The 16,242-nt window shown below is 37.5% G+C and overlaps 1 protein-coding gene across 2 annotated transcripts; it reads right to left on the bottom strand.

Moving 5' to 3' along the window:
* LOC109844267 (protein NSP-INTERACTING KINASE 3-like) lies at positions 620 to 10,194 on the bottom strand. 2 transcript variants are annotated; one of them, XM_020413232.1, is made up of 12 exons: positions 9,589 to 10,194; positions 9,331 to 9,501; positions 8,201 to 8,333; positions 8,007 to 8,078; positions 5,763 to 5,906; positions 5,588 to 5,659; positions 5,457 to 5,516; positions 5,265 to 5,362; positions 4,990 to 5,139; positions 3,840 to 4,181; positions 2,665 to 3,056; positions 620 to 1,416 (listed from the first exon to the last, which is right to left on the bottom strand). In XM_020413232.1, exons 2-12 carry the CDS (start codon positions 9,422 to 9,424, stop codon positions 1,039 to 1,041), a joined length of 1,935 nt encoding a protein of 644 aa, XP_020268821.1. In that variant the 5' UTR covers positions 9,425 to 9,501; positions 9,589 to 10,194; the 3' UTR covers positions 620 to 1,038. The 2 variants fall into 2 exon arrangements, with proteins under 2 accessions (XP_020268821.1, XP_020268820.1); XM_020413231.1 differs by having other exon boundaries at positions 9,331 to 10,194.

The following is a 16,242-nucleotide window of genomic DNA, read 5'->3' as shown; positions in this document are numbered from 1 at the left end:
TGTCCTCCCTATTGGTCTCACATTTTGGGTCCCTGTAGCAAAGCTCATTTAACAATACATAGATAAGCTACACAATCAATGCTAAGAGTAAGGAACTTCCCTTCTCTTGTTGTTCTTTGCTGCCGACAAGTTTGTTATTAGCCTACCGACGACATTAAATGGCGGAGTAAATACAGACACCTTCGCTCAAGTCAGCCGAAGGGCAAAGAAAATGCGGGGGAAAGCAGACATTTTCACTTTGTTTAACATGTTAATTAATGCGATCCTGTATAAAGTTTTGGCCGCCGACAAATGGCTTCATGGATGGTAACGGGTACGGATTAGCTCAACGCCTCTGAACCCGACCTCAAAAAGAAGAGCTAGAAATAAATAATGATTAACTTGACTACAAATTTTAAACCAGTTTAATACTACGAAGAAATTAAAGCGTGAGACCTTTCATGATTCGTAAATTTTGGTAGCAATTTGAGAGAGAATCCACATGTTAGTTTCTATTGGTTCAAATGTAGTATAAGAAATGTAGCATCACTCTTGACAGATTCATATGATTCATCACAACCAAAGAAGAAAATAGTAACAATTAGTACCCTTTTGGGAGACGCATGGGATTCATCACAACTGAAGAACATAACAACCACCCTATTGATTACTGTTGTTTTTGTACAAAAAGAATGCATGAAACCAACCGTCACCAAGATCAGGCCACTGTGGCCGCTAAAGAAAAAGGGTTAATTGTCAATAGATCCCACTTATTATTGAAAAAGTGTCGGTTTATGGCATTTAATGTGCACCGAAAGAATGTCAACCCTTAAATCTATGCACGAATTCCAAAAATTCAATGATCAAATGACTGAGATTCATTCGGTGCACATTTAATATCATAGACCAAAACTCACTTGATATTTTTCCCTTGTCACTGCTTGGAGCTTACTACACCTCTAGTTTTATTGTGCATTGTTGCAGATAGACTTCCTAAGTGAAATTTTCTACTCTTTTACTTTTAGAAGTCTTATTTTCAAGGGTAAAAGAACAAAAAAATCATTCGGGGTCTATCAGCAACAATAAAACTAACGGTCCAGGAAGTTCTAAGTTTGCTTCGACTACAAGAGACGAGTCCTCTGCATAATCTAAATAAATAGGCAATATTGGTTGTGGCTCGAAAGAGGATGATCGAGGAGATAACTTTGGCATGTTTTCAGTATTATTGTGCAATAATGAAGCTTCCCATTTATCAACAAGCCCATCTCCTTCGAGCACTCTCACAACTTCAGACATCTTTGGCCGATGAGATGGATTGTATTGAGTGCAGAGAAGTGCTACCTGAACCATTTCCTCCATCTCGATTCTGTCGTAATTGTTCTTGAGACCCTTGTCTACCATTGTGTTCAGCTTGTTCTCTTGATGCAGCTTCTTTACCTGCACATGATGATGCAATATCAAGACAACCTGCTCTTCGTGCCACAAGGATAATAGTATATATATTACTACTGTTACCAAGAAAACCAACCAAGAGTCGGCAATGCGACCTTAAGCCTATTATTATATCAGGTTAATTGCACATAGACCCATGTAGTACTTCATTGTGGCACTTATTATCATTTTTTATATTTGATATTCGCTGATACACAACCTGAGCGAATTTTTTTGACTCTTTTACCCTCAGGGTCTATTTGCCAAAAACAAAAACAGAATCCCCAAGAGCATCTGTCAATATCAGACTTAAGGGGTAATAAGTGTCACAAGGTAATATTACAAAGGTCGTGCAATTAGCCCTTGAAGGAGTGAAATGTTCACTCAGGTAAGAAGTTCAACTGGACTATTGAAGCATTCAAACCTGGAACCTTGTCTCGCATTCTTTCAAAAGCTTACCCTTGGCCTCGCACGATAAGATCAGATCTCGTAAAAAATCTTAGTATGGTACCTCCAGGTAAAATTTGACTTAAGTCAATTATCAACCTCCCTTCCATTCCTTTTCTAATTCTCAACATATGAAATACCAAAAACATGTTTCCCTTTGTTTTTCTGTTGCTTTTACATTTTTTTAAAATTTTTATTTTCCCTCTCTGTCGACAACCAAAAAGATCTTCAAGACTTTCAATAAATTTACCATTCACCAAATGTAGTTCCACAACTAACAATATGCTTTGACAAACCATATTATCATCAATTCATCATCAATACAAAATGCTTATGATTAACCATATGTCCATTCGCACAACTCTTTTTCATTCTGTACTAGCTAATTTGTTAAGATTGTATCAACCACAATCCATCAAATATAGTTTGATGCAAATAATGTTGGCAAAAGCAACAGTTCGTAGAAGAATTTTTTGGTTTCAAAGTTGGAATTGACATGTTGTTTACTCTATGGCACAAGGGGGAGAAAAAAAAAACTGTAAGATATTTGAAATATTGAATAGGATTTTTTTTCCCCTTTCTTTTTGCTTGAAAATATGACAATAAGTGTATGGCCCATTTATGGGAGTGAAATATTCTTCTTCTCAGATGTTGGTTATTTCTATGAATTATTCTCAGATTTTGGTTATTTCACCATTCAAATGAATATCAGGTATTTATACCTATACGTGTTGCAAAATAACATAATAGTTAACCAAATTATGGATGTTCTCATGAACTTAGTTTATCAATTGACTAGTAACTTACCCAATCAAGCATCACTCCTTTCTGGTTTGCTATTCGTCCAAAATCTACCGCCTTTTGACCTGTGATCAATTCAAGTAATAAAATTCCAAAACCAAAAACATCGATTTTTTCCGACGATTGGCCTCTTGACAAATACTCCGGAGCTATATGACCAACAGTCCCCCTTACAGCAGTGGTTACATGAGATTCTCCATGATCCAAAAGCTTTGCCAGTCCAAAATCCCCAACAACAGCTTCAAAATCTTCATCAACAAGAATGTTTGCAGCTTTCACATCACGGTGAATTATTTTAGGATCACATTGCTCGTGCAAATAATATAGTCCTCTTGCTGTCCCCAATGCTATTCTTTTTCGTCTGTACCAGTCTAAGGCTGGTCTTCCATTAACATTCTCTGCCAGATATAGAAACAAGAAATAAGAGAACAGTAACCTTTTGTGAATTAGACACTTCAGTAAAACGGATGCATAAAAGATAGGGTCAATTTCCCACCGACCCCTCCTTCCCCACCCCCCCCGACCCGACGCCGCAAAAAAAGCCAAAAAACTTTGAGGTCTTGGCAGCGTAAACTCTCTAACTTTTTTTTTATCTCACCAGTAACGGCCCTAGAAGCTTTGTGGTGGTTTCGCAACCCACAAACTACCACCCACCACCCCACCCCCCCACCCAAATAAATTAAATTAGAAGTCCAAGCTTTGACTTTTTCTCATCGATCCTCCTGCATGCATTAAACTGAAGGAAGCAAACTAAAATGCACTCGAGGGGGGGGGGGGGGGGGGACCCTCCATTGGGGGAGACTTGAATATGTTGCCTAAGATGGCAAAAAATGGGAATTTTTTGTCAACGACATATTTTAAGTTATTTTGGCCAGTTACAGGTAGGGGTGGGTGAGAAAGCGCAAAATTGTAATTATTATTATTTTTCGCTTGTGTGTGTGTGATGTTTTTTTTTTTTGGCTGGGGGGGGGGGGGGGGGGGGGGAAAAATAATGTTTCAGGGAGGTTTGTGAGACACTGCACAGTTTAGGGGAGTTATGTGCGGTGAAAAATGTTCAGGATGGTTATGTGCAAAACCCACCAGAATTCAAGGAGGTTTTGTGGATAATAGTCTTCGCTTCCTATATGACAGATTGCTTTTACTTGGATATGGTTGGCTCCTATATATCGGAGTTCAATTACCTCTTAATAGGGAAGCAACACTTCCATTAGGCATGTAAGGGTACACAATGATTCTTTCATTCTCAGCTGCACAAAATCCATATAATCTAAGGAGATGACGATGAACAGCCAAGTTTATCATTTCAACCTCAGTTTGGAATTGAACTTCCCCGCTCATGGCATTATAATCTTTCAGCCTTTTCACAGCAACAACCGTGCCATCACGCAAGCATCCTTTGTACACGATTCCATATCCACCTTTTCCTAAAATACTTTTGGAACTAAAATTATTTGTAGCTACACGAAGCTCCTTGAAAGAGTAACGCTTCAAATGACCCAAACATACTTCAGGGTCATATTGATCTGCATAGAAACAGATCCAACTTTCAACAAAGTAAAGTTAACGCAGTTCAAAGTAGAAAAAGTATTGAACTACGTAATAAACTTGACAATGGGATTGTATACAACAAAGCATGCACACACCAATGGTTTACTAATGGTGCTGGTGTTATTTCATCATGAGGTGAAATGCAAATTTAATGCATATAACATTGTGATCAAGCATGTCCATTCACATATTTGGCATGGATCCTTCACTGAATGAACAAATGTACTTACATTAAAAACAAGAATAATTGAGACATATTTATATGTATAGGAAGGGTCTATAACCTTCTTTCAGTTTATTACGGTTTTCTTAGACTTTGAAGATGTTTGCAGGAAATGTGAATTTCACTAAAAATGGGGTGATTAATATGTTAATATACATTTCCACACGCTAGAGGGGTTCTCTGCATAAATGCCTCTGTTTAAAACTCATTAATTATTTCCATCATATAGGGAGTAATGTTTCCACATTTCCTTGCGCTGAATTTGTATATCCCTACTATTTCAAAGACATATTCTTGCTTCCAAATTTCATTTGCATAATGCAAGGGTATTAAAAAAGGATAAGAACTTTAACTCTCTTGAGTAAATAAATGACAAATGAATGATGAGAACAGTCAATAAACGATATGCCTTCGATTCAAGAGGAAAGTAAATCCACGAAATGTTCATAAATAATATTTCCTAGTCCAGAATAGCATTCATGTCAAGTGTTAAATTATAAGAAACAGACAAATCACAAACAAACAATGGAAAATAGAGAAGAAACAAATCATTATCTCACCATTTACATCATAGAAAACTTGTCGATTGTGCCGCTTATACCACCAAAGTAGCGATCCAACAAAAATGACTATTAGAATAATAGAACCAAAAATTGCACCTAATGAAATAGCTATCCAATGGCTTTTCTTTACTTCAGGTTGTGGCTGAGCTGAGAAACCCAAGATGCGTTTAATTAGAATAGTCACTATCGATAAAATTATCAAAGGGGCTTTACAAGGCTTTCTATTTGACAACAATATCAATCTGGCAACCAAAACTTAAACCATTTCTTACCCTTCATGCCATCCGGTGGAAAAGATAGGGGGTTTAGAGAGATGGAAGAACAGTTGTTCACTGAATTTTGCCCACAAACTAAAGGATTTCCAATGATGCTGATTGACAAATCCATATTTCCTTAAGAGTTAATAACAGTGTATTGCTTCTATAAGTATCCAATTATGAAAAAGTGAAAGGAAGAAAGCTTACTTGAAAGTTCTAGCAGATATCTTTGGTATAGACCCACTTAGATTGTTGTAAGAAAGGTCCCTACAAAAAATTCATATATAAAAGAAATATAGATGGACTTCCATTATGAAATGAGGAGATAAAATACTTACAGAAGAGTAAGGCCTTTGATGTTGGACATAGAATCAGGCAAGGGTCCAGAAAGCCTGTTTTTGTTCAGACGCCTGTCATGCTCAAATCAGAAAAGAATAGAAGATTTTATGATTAGGAGGTTGCAAACTTTAATAGTAAAGACTGAAATTTTATCTTAATATACTTAAATCTTACAGATAATTCAGGTTCGTTAGGTCACCAAGGGAACTAGGAATGATACCACTAAACTGATTGTTAGAAAGGTCTAGTGTCTGGAGCTTCTCCAATTTTCCAATATCAGCAGGTATAGGCCCAGAAATAGCATTGTTCTGCAGCAGCCTACAAGAACAAGATTCCGCAAAAATCATAATTTAGTTATATCCATGAACATCTACCATAGAGTTTTGACCAATAGAATTGAGATGTCAGGCATAATGTGAAAAAAAGACTTTTCGATATTAGTCCCTCGCAAATCTTTCATATTTTGAAGTTAGTCCCCCCATCATTCATATTTTGAACTCCGTCCACCAAATCTTTTAATTGTTTGGAACGTAATTGATGAGGACAATAATGGCAATTTTCATATTTGTTATTTGACTTTCTTTTATTTTAGTTTTGAATAAGGAAGATTTGGTAAGTTTAATCAGATCTTAATTTAGTTTTAATTGTGAGAAATTTGAGGGATTTTTCTATTTTGGTAGGATTTTAATTTTTGAATTTTGAATTTTGGGTCAAGTTTAGAAGTTAATCAGTTTATAGTATCTGAGTGATTTGAGAAATCTGATTGATTTTGAGAGATTTTGTAATTGCTCTATAAAAGCACTGATGTAATTAGAATGAAAGAATAATGAAAAAATTGAATGAAATATTTTGTTAGCTAATTTTTGGTGTGAAGCTGAATGTTGGTGTGAAGCCTCGGGTGTGAAACCCTAGGCCGAATCTTCTTCTTCTCTTCACAGCCGCCAATCTTCTCTTTCACAATCGCCAACCTCCCACAAAAACGTCACGCCCTCCCCTAATCCCCTCCTCCTCAGGCTATCCGACTTCTCCTCTCCAAACAGCCATGTTCTTCTCCTCCCCAGGCAGCTACGCCCAACCATTCACCTCCTCCACTTGTTGCTGCCTCCTTTCCCGTTCAACCCCCAACTCCATCTCAAACAGTCGCCGCTCCTCCCTGATTCTCCACCTACAAACAGCCTGTCAAAACTCCCTGCATCCTTCAACGAAGTCGTCGCCCCTTTCTCCACAAGCCGCCGACCTTCCCTTCCCTGCCCTCCTTCCAACCAAGCCCACAAGCCACGCCTCCTTTCCTTGCTCCCATCCATCCTCAAGCAGCCCCGACACCCAGCCCCGCCTCCTTGCCACCTCTACATCAATCGTAAAACCCCAGCCCACCGCCTGCGTCATTCCCTCTTCTAAACAGCAACCGACCCTAATACCCTCCTCCACAACCGCCTACCCACGAGTCATCACATTGCCCTAGCCCCATCGACCTCGTTGTCATTCAGTTCGCCACCGTCATCGTCGCTCAGTTCGCCACAGCCGTCGTCGCCAGTTTATCCGTCGACTGTCACCACTTGATAGCCCAGTAAATTATTTTTCTGTTAATCTCGTTTTATTAGTTAATTTTATGAGTAATGCATCTCTAAACTCTTATCATATATTTCATTGTTTAGATTATATTTGTGAGTTGAGAGTAATTGAGCATGTGACTGTTTAAATTTGATATTGATGGTAGAACTTGAGCATGATAATGAATATTGCAGCTAAATTGATCAAGGTTGGAATTAATCATAACTATTGATGCAAATTTCGTTAAATCTACCTGTCACATTAGTTGTTTTGAATTAAATTTCCTACCAAAGATCATGGAATTTGGTGAAACGATGCATTATTCGATTTAAATCGCTGATTCTGATTTCTGATAGACCCCCTGTCCCGTTTGACATCAGTAATCTCTCGGTTATATTTACCATCCAAATAGCTAGTCATGGTTGGCTTAATGGTTAGAGGTATTTACCAAATTACCCTCATGAAATAAATCCCCCCACCCTCTCTGACTTCCTCTCATTTCCCGCTTCTATTTATGAGGAAGGGGAAATTTTTAACCAAAAACAACAACAAATCAACCATAATTAACACCATGCATAAGGGTATAACTGGTGTTACACCAGAAAATATTAAAAATGATGGAATATTCCCTCAATTCCAACTAGCCTCCGACTAAAGGGACTAATTTCAAAACACTTAAGAATTTGAGGAACTAATTTCAAAAATGAAAATTTGAGGGAATAATTTCAAAACATGAAAAATTTGGATGACTAATGTCAGGAAATGGTTAATATGCAGCAATTATGTGCATAACACAGTATTTAGTAATCAAGGTACCAAGTATGGTGAATGATAAATCTTCAATATCAGACTAAATGAGGCACGTACACAGCTTGCAATTTCGTAAGATTTCCAATTCCAGGTGATAGAGTCCCAGACAAGCTTTGGGCTGGTAGGCCTCTGCATCAGAAGAGAGGAGAATTCAGATAACTACTAAATCATAGAGGTATATGAATTATGAGAGCTTCCCTTTCTGTTGAAAAAAAAAAAGTTCAGAACAGTAAACTATGGTGCATTCATACAGAACAGAAACAAATCCATCAGAAGAGCAGCTGATCATCCTCCAGCTACATGGATCTACTGAGTTAATATCCCAATTCTCAAGAACATTATAGGGGTCATTTAGCTCTGACTTTATGGCCATCAATGCCACCACTGCATTAGCAAGAGGAAATATAAGTAAACTTGTGATACTTGCTGGTTACCATTATAAAGAACAGAAAGGAGATAGAAGATAGTTTGAAACAATTTAAATTTAGTTTACCTAAGCAGACACCTAAGTTTAGGAAAGAAATTAGTATTACAGTGTTAGCTATAGTATTGTCCCTTCATATAACTTCATTTATTACAATTTTCCTTTCTCATCAGAATTTTCCTTTCATGGAACTTTCTAAAAATATCCTACATACTTATATATGCCTATATATTAAGCATGTTATCCCCCTTCAATGATCAATGTATAACAAGAGATAGCTTCTCTTAACATGGTATCAATCCAAATTCTTAAATTAAAAGACCACTTTCGTCTTCCTTAACATTGAGGCCTCCTAGGGAGGTTTTGCTGTAAGTGATTGTATTTGCTTGGCTTATACTCGGCTGCACAATAATTTATATTTAGTTATCCCTGAATAGGATATAAGAATTGCAAACAATATATAGCTTATATTGTACATACAAACAATGATATCTTGATGGTAAAATGGGGGTTTTAGTCATTGTTTTTTTTTTCAAGGTTAAGTTTGCTATCAGAATAAACAAACCATAACAAAAGTAAGAGAATGTGCCTCCAATGCTTGCAGTTACTAATAGTAAAGAAACATAAACCAAATACATTACATATATTACTTTCTTATAACTTTGATATATAACTAAGATTGAAAGACCACGATGTTCAAATTATGCTTAAATTTTATTCAATGTAAGAAATAAAAACTTTGATATATAACTAAGATTGAAAGACCACAATGTTCAAATAATGCTTAAGAAATAAAAGTCCGCTACAATGTATTTCATTTCTAATGCAATGAAAGAATTCTTCTGTTATTCAAACAATTATCAGGATGTAAACCAACCAGTCAGTAAATCCCCACAGTTATAGAATGTAAAAAACCATGATAAAAAGAGAAAAGCTTAAAGCTTAAGATCTACTGACCTTCATAGTTAATGCCAGAAGGTGAAAGAGTTGCAGAGGAGAGTTGCAAGAAAGCCAATATCACCATCCAAAAGAGGGAAAATTTTGTTTCCATGTTAGGTTATTGCCACTACAATTTCGGCTATATTATCACCACCACTGATTTCTTACGCCCATCTTCACACAAAGTTCCTATGAACAAACCCATTTCAGCAGAAAAATCCCAAGGTTAACTCTTGTCCATTTCATTATTTGAAAAAGAAACAAAAGCCCATATACCAAAATCTCTTCAGAAGCAATCGGCACCAAATATCTTCACCCTAGAGCATCAAGACTCAAAAACCCAGATGAGAAGTGGGGCGCTTGAGCATAAACATTGAGAAAAGGAACCACCTTTTAGGCTAATAAACTCCAACCAAAAGACTCTGAAAACTAAAACCCAGATGCAAAATCCAAACACTGCTCCAGAAACAGAGAAGAGGCAGCCCTACTACCCACAGAATTCTGCAGTTTGATTCAGTGAAGCAGCTGAACTCTTAATTACAGTCAAAATTCCATTGGCATTCTAATCCCAAGAAGAAATCTTAGGCGAAAAAGCAACTTTTCCCCCCCAAGATCGTCTCTTTTCGCCTCTTTAATCAATTTCTTAAATTAAAAAAGAAAAGAACTTAAGAAAATGAGCTCTCTGCCAGTATTTGACTGCTATGTTCACATTCTACTTCTTCAACCTGTTCTAATTCCTTCTTGTCCGCTCCCAGTCTCTCTCTCTCTCTCCTCTCTCTCTCTCTCTCTCTGTGGCGGCAGTGGCAGAAGCAGGAGAAAATCAAAGCAAAGCAAAGAGCCAATACCAACTAACAAAGCTGGCACGAACGCAGATGTAGCAGAGTGGAGAGATTTGTAACATCTTATACTTGCTTTTTCTTTTCTTTTTTTTCAATAAGAAAAGGGTTTTCTCGTATTAGTCCCTTAGGTACCGTTTGGCAAAGGGTTAAGAGAGGGGTTAAGGAGACTTAACCCCTTCTTAACATGCCAAACACAACAAATCTATATAAGGGTTAAAGTGAGTTAACCCTCCATAATTTGCCAAACATAAAAAATATAGAATGGTTAAGTTAACCCCTCTAGAGGGGTTAAAATGAGTTAACCCCTCAAAATGAGGGGTTTACTAATACTCCTATTTATATGGAATAAGAGTTAACCCTTCTAATTATAAAGAAAATAGTCAAAATCATTGTTATTCCCAAACACTAAAACTGATCATAAGGGCTAAAATAAAACTTATTTAACGGGTTAATAATTTAGTCCTTCGGATTATCAAATGGGCTAAGTATATTAATCCTTCTCTTTAACCCCTCTTCATTAACCCTTTGCCAAACGGGGCCTTAAATATTTAATATTTTGATGTTGGCAACTTGTCTTTGATAGGCTTGATTCTGAAATTGTTGAAAATTCTGTTCTGCTCATTGCCAAGTACGCTAGAATGACAAATTTTCAATATTTTTGATGTTGGCAACTTGTCTTTGATAGGCTTGTTTTTAACTTAATCATCAAAATCGACTCAGTTTCAGCCAACTAGCTGAAACTGTGTCGATTTTGGTGAAAAACATTAAAAAACTTCACGAGACTTGAAGTTTAAGTACTCATAATTAAAATAGTTAGGGGGCCCAAAACTTCACAGGACTTGAAATCCCGTGAAGTTTTGTGGCTTCGCCAACTTCACAGAACTTCAAATACCGTGAAGCTTCAGGCAGATTTTCCAGAGAGCACCGCTCTCTAGAATTTTTGCCTGCAACTCCACGGGACTTGAAGTCCCGTGAAGTTGGGGCAAGGCCTGTAAAAGGCCCACCCACGCACGCGACTTATCATCGTCGCCATCTTTTGTTTGTAGAGAAAATTGCAAAGAAAAGAACAAAGAAAATTGATTTGTATTCCTTTGATTCCGATTACAACTTGATTACAAAAGAGAAGAGAACGAATTTGATTCTCTCCTTTGTTTAAAACTGGGTTCTTCACGGTGGCGATGGAGTGCCTCCCTCGAATACTCGCGTCGAGTTTGCTCTCCGTTGACGATCCGCACGTCTTGATTCACTGGAACGATGTCTTCTCCTCACGATTTGACGTTGTGGAGAACTTGTGTGGTAAGTTTTAGAACTCTGAATGAGTTGATAACTCTGAACGAGTTTTAACTCTTGAAAAAGAGTTGATTTAAACCGAAAATCGATTAATAGCCAAGGATGAGGAAGCTCATGTTGCCGAACGTTGAAGATGATCTTCCTTGAAGGATGATGCCGATCTCTTCTGAAGTTCGCCCAATGATCTCCCCTGTTGCTGCCAATTCTTAGCTCCAAAAAGCCAGTCTTCAATGGTCGATTCCAGCCAAGAAAAATCGAACCCCTAACTCAGTTGAGTTTACTCGCTTTTATAGGGGATTAAGGGGGTGTAACTGCCCTCTAAATCTGCTCCTAAGTGGGCGTGACTTCCTCAGATCGTGGGGGAAAACGGTTCTGAAACCGTTCGACTCATATTTGAATGAGTCAAACGCCCACGTTGGCGTTCAGGATCCTAACCTCGCGTCTTAGGATTGAGACGCGAGGTTGGGTGTTGACTGAACATCCAGAACGCGAGGGTCGCTCACGTTTCGCTTGTTGTAACGCGGGTCCGACTCCAGCGTTTTGATGTTGTAACGTGGGTTCGACCCTCGCGTTTTGATGTTGTAACGCGGGTTCGACCCCGGCGTTTTGATGTTGGCACACGGGGAGGACCTCCGCGTCTTGTCTTGAAGAGATTATCACAAAGTAATCTCTTTTGTCATAGCGTTGCAAAGATCATTGTCTTGTAATCTTCGTCTTGGCTCCTTGAGAATATGAGAGTCGTCATATTGTAACTCCCGATGTTGATTGTGAATGTTGTTGAACTAGAGCTCCCATCGGTTGTCGTGAAGGTCGTCAGATTGTAACCTTTAGCGATCTACGTGAAAGTCTTCAAATTGTAGCCTTCTGGAAGTCGTCAGATTGTAACTTTCATCATCGGTGTTTGATGGAGGATAAGCTATCTATTGTGATTTTTAGACAGCCTACAGAACCCCCTCCTAAAGAGAGATTCGGGTATATACATATAAATATACAAAACATGCCCGACCCGAAACCCAAGTGATCGATCTTGCCGCTGTCACTGCCGGAGTTCACCGGAAATTAAGACATCGATAAATTTTAGGTAAAATCTTTTTAAAAAAATTCTCCTAATTTTTTTATATATTCTCACTATTTCATGCTAATAACTTGTTTAAATTTAGATTTTGAAATAAATTTTAAAATATTTATGAATTTTGTGAAGAAAAATTAAAGAAATTTGTGTATGAAGTTAGAGGGAAAATTATCGAAAATTGTAAAAGTTATTGTATTATAAAGGTTTGACATTTGGTTAAAATTGGATGTCTAAAATCGATATTAGAGGATTTAATGGTAAATAATTATTTTTTTGTTTTTCGTGCAATATTGATATTGGATTTTTTTACTCTTCAGAGGTAACGATGAACGATCGAATCGTAATTCTTTGTTCATATGATGGAAAGATTAACTATCTCGAGAATAATATGCATGTATATGAAGGAGGTGTGACAAAGTCGTTGTTTATATCAAAATCATGTATTTTCAATGAATTGGTTAATGACTTACACAAACTTACATTAACCAATTCATGTGAGTATCACATCAACGTTATTTGTAATTATCCTGTTACGGGGAACAGAACAAGCGGCATCCAAATCTCAAGTCACTAAGATATGAGTCTTATTGGAATATTACATGACGAGAAGCGTTCGGTGGAATTATTTATTGAAAAGCATCACAAAAATCTGGGCAAATCGGTGAATCACGACGGAGTATACTCTCGCATGTTGGAAGACCTTGAATTTGACTCCGCCGGCTTTTTATCTCCACAACAAGATGTAGGATGGACATAGTCACAATACTTGAGCGGTCCATCGCTTGTGGGTACTTCAAATGCCTTCGATGATAGCGCTCACCATCAAGATATAATGCCTTCCACACGAGTTACGATAGAAGATGATAATGCAAGTGTCAAATCCGAGGATGATGATGAAGAGGATGGCTTACAAATCAATAGCATGACATGTTTGATAGATCGTGATGAAGGGGACAACCAATATATTCACGGATGTTACTCTAACAATGAGTATGTTGTGTTAGAGGATCTGCCACTCGATGAACTTCATGGAGAATAATGGATTGTAACTCCACGATAGAAAGTATTCCTATCGGCACTAATGTAGTTGATGATACACAAGGCGATGACTTCTCATTCAAAAAAGGCGATCTATTTGAAAGCAAGAAGAAATTGATTCATGCGCTTAGTTTGTGGGCCATCCAAAGAAATGTCAAGTTTAGGCAGACAAAAAGCAATGCAACAAGGTATAATGTAGTTTGTTTTTACCGTAAAGATAGCAAAGAAGAAGATAGTGGTGGGCATCACGACGGAAATACAAAATATCCTTGGAAGCTTAATTCACACTTGGGTATAAGAGTAGGCGGGTAATTTAAAATCACACACTACAACGGACTTCACACATGTTACAATCCTTGATTAGAGATGAATCATAAGCATGCGTCCACCTATTTCATATATCGATTGATTATGCCTAAACTAAGGGAGGATCTTGATCTAAGGCCAAAGGATATTCATCTTTTAGTGTATAAAGCGACCAACTTGGATGTATCATACAACAAGTGTTGGAATGCTCGGAGGAAGGCGATGATAAAAACATTCAGAGATTAGTACAAATCTTATGAGATCTTACCACATTATCTTGAAGCACTCGAAAAAAATCCGGGGACATTGTATGAAGTATCATCAGACCCTGTTGATGGCGGAGATAGACACTTTACAGGTGTATTTTGGGCATTTGCGCCTTGCATTGAGGGAATCAGATATTGTCGTCCTCTTCTTAGCATTGGCGACACCTATTTGTACGGTAAATATAAAGGTATTTTACTTGTTGCATCCGGAGTAGACGCAGATGGCGGTTTATTTACTTTGGCATTTGCAGTGGTTGATGTTGAAAACACGAAAAATTGGGCATGGTTTTTTGCATGCATTAGATATCATATCCCTAATGTGCGAACGCGCTCGATTACATTCATATCTGATAGGATGAAAGGAATTTCAATAGCACCCCAACGACATTTTTTGTCACCACGTCAACATCGCTATTGCTTGTGACATATTAGGGACAAATTCAAGAGGAAGCATGGACAAAGTGCAGCTTCAAGATCTTATTTGGCAAGCTGGATGTGCACGAAAAAATTAGTTTATGAGCAACTACGAGAGAGGATTAAGTTCATTTCACGAGCTACACATGATTGGATCGAGACTAGTTTGGGTCCGAACAATGTTGATAAGTGGGCTTTATGTGAAGATGGCGGGAAATTTTTTTGTATGATGACCACTAACGCTTCTGAGAGTTTCAATGGTATGCTTAGGGGAGCACGCGGTATGCCAATACAGTCAATAGTTGCAAAAAAAATTATAGACTTAATAAATTCTTTCTCAGACGATGCACACTTGGTGCAAATATCCCGTCAGAGCTGGCGCCGAAGGTTGAAGGCATATTAGCGGATCGGATTGTGCAGACTCGATCATTTCGTATCGTAAGATACAATTTTAATGAATAGGAGGTCATTGAGGGAATATCACATAGAGAAAGTTACTCTTACAAAGTTTATATGCTAGTGGATCGCACTTGTACACGCACTTGCAATATACTGTAATAACAATGACTTTCTTGTTCCCATGTTATCGCGGCTTGTTCGGATCTACAAGGTGGTGTGAGGATTTTATATTATACATTCTCCGTAAATTTTTATTCAACTTACAACTATTAACAAACGTATAAAAAGTATTTCCGTCCACCATATGACAATCGACATTGGACATAAGGTGGGCCACAGATATTACCTGCTTTGTATAAAAGATCACCTGGGTGACCTCGTTCCATACGAATTAAAAATAATATGGATGACGGTTGAGAAGGAATTAGGAGGAAAAATAAGTGTAGTAGATGCGATCAACCGGGCCACAGCAAAACCAGTCGTCCAACTAGGATTAGGCGTTAATTATTCAGGAACAATTGTATGGAATATATCGCTTATGCTTTTTGTAATATATTACCTTTTAATTATAATCCTTGTTCCCATGTGACAATCATTTTTGTAATATAAAACCTTTTAATTATAATCATTGTTCCTATGTGATAATCGTTTTGGTAATATATAACATTTTTCTTTGGATCTTTGAATCTTGAATATGTAAAATACATATGATTAAGTCATTCAACTGTAAAATCTAACATATTGTGTTTTAATCTCAGATATATCCATTATAGATCCGGGACGGATGCAACCCGACGTATTATACCTTCAGACAGATCATCGTTCACACAAGATTAGCTTGGGACATGTAAAAAATGGTTTATATACATTCCTTATTTTTGCCGCTAATTTTTATTTTTCTTAATAAATTTTATCATTTTTGATTAATGTGCAGCCCGTACCAGAGATCACCATAGTGGACCATTCCCAAAGTCACTCAAGCTGGAAGATGGAGGATGAGCGAGTACTACAGTTAGTAGCTCAAGCCGGGTTTTAGGAGTGATCAGCGGTGAGGTATATTAGTGTGTGGTGGGAAAATTAAAGAAGAAAATGGAAAATTGAATTTGTATTATTCTCTCTGACATGCTCAGAAAAAGAATTAATTACAATTCTCTCGATACAACTTCTTTCTAACAGACTTAAAAAAGAAATTACAAATCTTCTCGATCGGTTTCCCGATTTACAAAAGAGAGAAGGGTCAACAGAGATCATTCTCTTTGTTTAACCTGGGTTCTTCTTGGTGTCGATGAGATGTCTCCCTCGAAAC

The sequence above is a fragment of the Asparagus officinalis genome, chromosome 6 (assembly GCF_001876935.1).
Source record: "Asparagus officinalis chromosome 6, Aspof.V1, whole genome shotgun sequence".
Lineage (NCBI taxonomy): Eukaryota > Viridiplantae > Streptophyta > Magnoliopsida > Asparagales > Asparagaceae > Asparagus > Asparagus officinalis.
The sequence above is the reverse complement of the archived record's forward strand: the minus strand, read 5'-3'. Positions and strand labels throughout refer to the sequence as shown.